The sequence below is a fragment of the Cajanus cajan genome, chromosome 8 (genome assembly GCF_000230855.2).
Source record: "Cajanus cajan strain Asha chromosome 8, NIPB_CcT2T_4, whole genome shotgun sequence".
Lineage (NCBI taxonomy): Eukaryota > Viridiplantae > Streptophyta > Magnoliopsida > Fabales > Fabaceae > Cajanus > Cajanus cajan.
The window spans coordinates 24744509-24749992 of record NC_138524.1 but is presented as its reverse complement, the minus strand read 5'-3'; the positions used below and the strand labels follow the sequence as shown (position 1 = coordinate 24749992).

Here is a 5484-nt window from a genome sequence, read left to right as displayed (position 1 = left end):
AAAATAAATTATTTATCTTTTAAAATTATATTGTCACAATATAAAATATTTATTATAAATTTAAATATAATTTTATATTTAAATATAATATTTTTATGCATATATAATTTATTATAAATTTAGTTATATATAAATTATATATAAAATATAAATAATTATTTTGTGCGAAAGAGAATATTTATAAAAAAAATTCTTTTACGAGATGCTCTTATCTAATATGATTTTTATTTATCAAAATTATTTATTTAATAATTTTAAAATAAATTATCAATAAATAAAAATAATTTTATAAAATTATTTATCATAAATTTAAAATATAATTTATCCTTAAAAATATCTAATTATTAAATATAATTTATATATTAAAATATAATATTTATTTATATATAATTTATTTTAAATTTTAGTTACATATAATAAATATAAATATTTAGGATTCACAAATTTCTATGATAGTATTACGAGATTTGATGTAATAGAAAATTTTGAAAATTAAGAAAATTTTGCAAATATAAGTTAATATATTTTATTTTATATGATGGTCCTTCCTTCCGTAATTTTAAAAATAATTCAAAATTATAAAAAGTATTTTAAAATGAAAAAATTCTACTTCATCAAAAGCAACGGAGTAAAATACTATCCGAAAAAATGCCTTGGTTTGAAAAATTTGGACTTAGCTAAATGTTAGGAAACAAGTCAAAAATGGCTACTCTTGCCACGTCACCTTTTTAAGACACGTGTCCAAGGCTGATTCGTTAGTCCACGTACAACTCTTCCAGCAGCAACCCGCTTCTCCTATTAGAATTCACAAAGCTTCAAAAATTTTTTTTACAGAACTTCATTCTTCGGAGTTCAGATCCAATCTTGCCCTATTTTTTTTTTTTAATCTTTTCTTTAAAATTCTCAATCGATTGAAGATCTTCAACAAATAGGTAAATACTCTTTCTCACGACAATTTATTTTCGAGAATTCTCAGATTCATAGATCTGTGCAATTTTCTGACTTCGTTCGATCTGCATTTTGCATTCGTTGATCGTTTTGTGGTTCATGTGCGTCTGATGATGTTGAACTCTCGTGTGCGTTGTGTGCGAACGAACATGTTGTATGGGAATTGTCGATTAGGGTTTTGAATTCGTGATCGCGTACTGATTTGTGGTGTTTTAGTGTTTGTCCTTGAATGCGTTGAAGCAGATCAAGCTTGATTGGAGCCTTATGTTTTTATTTATTTATAATTTGTTTGGTGATAAATGTAGGTGATATGTGATACTCACTGGTTATATGATTGGTTTGTTTGTATCATGATATGTTTTTTAAAATCATAGATAACGGCAGCCTTCACGTCTTGGTTGTGTTAGTCAATGCATGTACCAAAAGATTGAATATTGTTATTGATTTAAGATGTTAATTTAATTAATATATATGAAATATTTGAGGTCGTTTATGTTAATTCATGGAGTGCATTACTTGCATGTAGAGATCATTCATTAATTCAGGAGTTTTCTCTAGAGCTGTAAGTTATTTTTTCTCCTTTTTTATCAATTTAATTTTCGTTTACGTTGTTTCTTTTATGCATGGTTGAATGTTCATAATCAAAATAATCTCAGAAGCCTATGTTTTTTTATCATTAATTTTTTCATAATGGGCATCCTGACAACCTACATCATGTGTTTTGTAGGCCATATTTTATGTGAAATTCTTGCGGCTCCTGTTGCATCCAAACTCCATCCAATAAAAAAAATGATAAAACTTAAAAAGAATTTTTACTGGTTTTTTGTATTTTTTTTATTTGTCTTTTGGATGCCGAGGTGTGCTTTTAAAGTACAGTTTTTGTTTTTCTCCCATCTTTGAATGTCCTCTTATCTATGCCTTACTACTGTGTGCAGATTAAATTTGTGTAGTTTGGCAAGATGGGAGGTGGATTTAGAGTGCTTCACTTAGTTAGACCGTTCCTCTCATTTCTTCCCGAAGTTCAGACTGCTGATAGGAAAGTGCCATTCAGGGAGAAGGTCATATATACTGTGATCTCTCTGTTCATTTTCCTTGTTTGCAGTCAACTCCCTCTGTATGGAATACACTCAACAACAGGTGCAGATCCATTTTATTGGATGCGTGTTATCCTTGCTTCAAACCGTGGAACTGTAATGGAGCTGGGAATCACACCCATTGTAACTTCTGGGCTGGTAATGCAACTTTTGGCTGGTTCAAAAATCATTGAAGTGGACAACAATGTACGAGAGGATCGTGCTCTCTTGTAAGTATCTTTTTTTGTGTATCATATTTACTTGTTACATGTTTTTACATTTGCCTTTTACAATACCTGTGATTATAGCCGGTTGCTTTTGTGGTTGTCAGTTTGTCATACATTGCTTCATTTAGTGGTATATAGTATAATTATTAACATGTGCACTGAGTTACACCTTATGGTTGTCAATTCGTCTGATGTTTTACATAATTCTTAAGTAGGTGTTGCACTGTCATATATGTTTCCTGTTGACAATTTCTTTCTCTCTCCCAGAAATGGTGCACAGAAGCTACTTGGCATCTTGATAGCCGTTGGTGAGGCAGTTGCATATGTTCTTTCTGGGATGTATGGTAGTGTGGGCCAACTTGGAGTGGGAAATGCCATACTCATCATCCTCCAGCTCTGTTTTGCGGGTATTATTGTGATATGTTTAGATGAGCTCCTTCAAAAAGGTTATGGATTGGGATCTGGAATTTCTCTATTCATTGCCACTAATATTTGGTAAGTTTTACCATTCCTTTCATTGTTAATTAATAATTTATAATTTATAATATCCCAGCATTGAGCTTGTGTATCATAGCAACTATTAAACTAAGTGTATGGCCTTTTGTCAAAAACTAATATGAATTCTCGCATTATGTCCCAGTGAAAACATCATATGGAAAGCATTTAGTCCCACCACCATTAATAGTGGACGTGGAGCTGAATTTGAGGGTGCTGTCATTGCTCTATTCCATTTGTTGATAACTAGAACGGATAAGGTTCGGGCCCTTCGGGAAGCATTTTACCGGCAAAACCTTCCCAATGTGACAAATCTGCTTGCTACTGTCTTGATCTTCCTAATTGTGATATACTTCCAAGGTTTCCGTGTGGTTTTGCCTGTTAGATCAAAGAATGCCCGTGGACAGCAGGGTTCATATCCGATTAAGTTATTTTATACTTCCAACATGCCCATCATTCTTCAGTCTGCCCTCGTTTCCAATCTCTACTTCATTTCTCAGGTAGTGCAGTTTAATGATGGTAAATTATCACTTGGGAGTAAATTTTTGTCACTGTTTTAACATATTTTACTGGATTTGTACAGCTTCTACACCGAAAGTACAGTGGAAACTTCTTTGTAGATCTATTGGGCAAATGGAAGGAGTCTGAATATGGAGGTGGTCAGTCTATTCCTGTTGGCGGTATTGCATACTACATCACTGCACCTTCCAGGTAAGAGAAGTGCTTCCTGTTGTATGGTTTATGGTTTACAAACATGTAAAATTTCTGTACTTTATTTTACCAATGTGATCTGAAACTTCATTCAATTAAATTTTTACCATTTATTCTAGCTCAATTTTCATTTTTGGCACTTTTGTTTTTGCAGCTTAGCTGATATGGCAGCCAATCCTTTCCATGCATTATTCTACCTTGTGTTTATGTTGTCTGCCTGTGCCTTGTTCTCTAAAACTTGGATTGAAGTCTCTGGTTCATCTGCTAGAGATGTTGCAAAGCAGCTGAAGGTAACTAACATGCATTTTTTGTGAATTTATTATTTTATTTTCTAACTTTAGTACTTCAATAATATGACAAGAATCTAACTTCTATCATGTGTTCATAATAAAAGTTCACATTGTTTGATAATCTGTGTGATTTACAATATTGTGAGTCTTGTTTCCCACTTAAATTGATGTTGGAAATCTCTACTTAAAACACATGAAGCAGAATAGCTAGGATTTAGTCTAAAGTTAACTTTAGAAGTAATATTTTGTCTAATGTAGTATCTGGCCAAACTTTAAAGTCCAGGCATACACAACTTCAGAAATGTTCTTAACAATAAAGTCGTTTCTTGAGCTTTAATATAAGCCTGTTAGAGGAGCTTCTACTTTTATGTTGAAGAGAAGCCCAAAAAAGTTAAAGGCCAAACACTACCTAAAGATATATTATTTCTAGCTTCAGCTTCATTGCAACTTTATTAGTAAGGCTTGTGTAAGTTGATCAATCTTATCTCCGCACTCTGTTTTGAACCCATGGAAACTGATATTTATAGTGTGGTAAAATTCATGATTGATCTGAATCTATTCGGTTAGTTATTTAAAGTTTGCTGTCATAATGTCTAATTTTTTGTTTTCGTTTTAAATTTGCAGGAACAACAAATGGTAATGCCTGGACATCGGGAGTCGAACTTGCAGAAAGAACTGAACCGATACATTCCCACTGCTGCTGCATTTGGAGGCATTTGTATTGGTGCCCTGACAGTGTTGGCAGATTTCATGGGGGCAATTGGTTCAGGGACAGGAATATTACTTGCAGTAACAATCATCTATCAGTACTTCGAGACATTCGAGAAGGAGAGAGCAAGCGAGCTTGGCTTCTTTGGTTTCTAAGCTCTGCTTAGCATCTACTGTTGGTGACACAATTGGGTTCTCCCACACCCGCAGTTTTGTTGTGTATTGAGAACTGGTAGTAGGTTGTTTAACACAGTAATGAACAACGTAGATTAGTTTGTTATCACTTTTTTTTCATCTGAGTAAGCCCTAGTGTATCATTGTAAAAGTTCTTGGATTTTCTCTTAATATACTTGCTTTAATTTAATTTTTCAAAGCCTGACACCAAGGGTTAGAAGTTGATCTTGATTGACCAGTTTAGTTTAACAAATTACTTGCTATTTGATATTATTTTTCTCGTGGCAGTAGTTTTTTTTCGTTGATATTTCTCTCGAAGAGTAAGTTATTCTTTTGTGACTGACGAACCAATTAAATAGAGTAATGCTCGTATAGTTGATGCTAACGAGCGTAGTTAGTTTCACTGGCACAGAGCTTTTTAAACTTTGCATGTAGCGAATAGTTGGAATTGATTGAACTGAGTTCCGTTCACATGTACAAGAGGAGTGAGTGATTTATGAACGTTTTTGTCTTTTGAGTGTCCGAGTTTGGTTAGCAAAATTCTACTTTTCAATGCACAGCTTCAACCCAATTTTTCGCACGTATATTACAAGGAGTTGAACATTTTTTTAAATTTTTTTTTTTCAATTTCCTTAGAATTCCTGAACATGTTGTGCTGTATTTGTTACAACACTTGGGCTAAGACACAAGCTTCTTTTTACGTTTAAAATGTTTATATTTTAGTTTGATCTAAACTAACAAGACACACTTCTCTAATGAAGTGTTTTGAAAGTTATGGCAAATACAAACAAAAATCAAACACTTATGTTCCGTTTGCTTGATGGTGTCTACTATAGAACCAGGTCGTTCAACCATAAA

The 5484-nt window shown here is 32.8% G+C and overlaps 1 protein-coding gene across 2 annotated transcripts; it reads left to right on the top strand.

Moving 5' to 3' along the window:
- The first annotated feature begins 776 nt into the window (after window positions 1-776).
- Window positions 777-4831, top strand: LOC109788478 (uncharacterized). 2 transcript variants are annotated; one of them, XM_020347209.3, is made up of 8 exons: window positions 820-932; window positions 1475-1510; window positions 1884-2251; window positions 2516-2743; window positions 2889-3243; window positions 3327-3454; window positions 3609-3744; window positions 4369-4831. In XM_020347209.3, the coding sequence occupies exons 3-8, from the start codon at window positions 1908-1910 to the stop codon at window positions 4606-4608; spliced, it is 1431 nt and encodes a 476-aa protein (XP_020202798.1). In that variant the 5' UTR covers window positions 820-932; window positions 1475-1510; window positions 1884-1907; the 3' UTR covers window positions 4609-4831. The 2 variants fall into 2 exon arrangements, with proteins under 2 accessions (XP_020202797.1, XP_020202798.1); XM_020347208.3 differs by lacking the exon at window positions 1475-1510 and having other exon boundaries at window positions 777-932.
- Window positions 4832-5484: the final 653 nt, after the last annotated feature.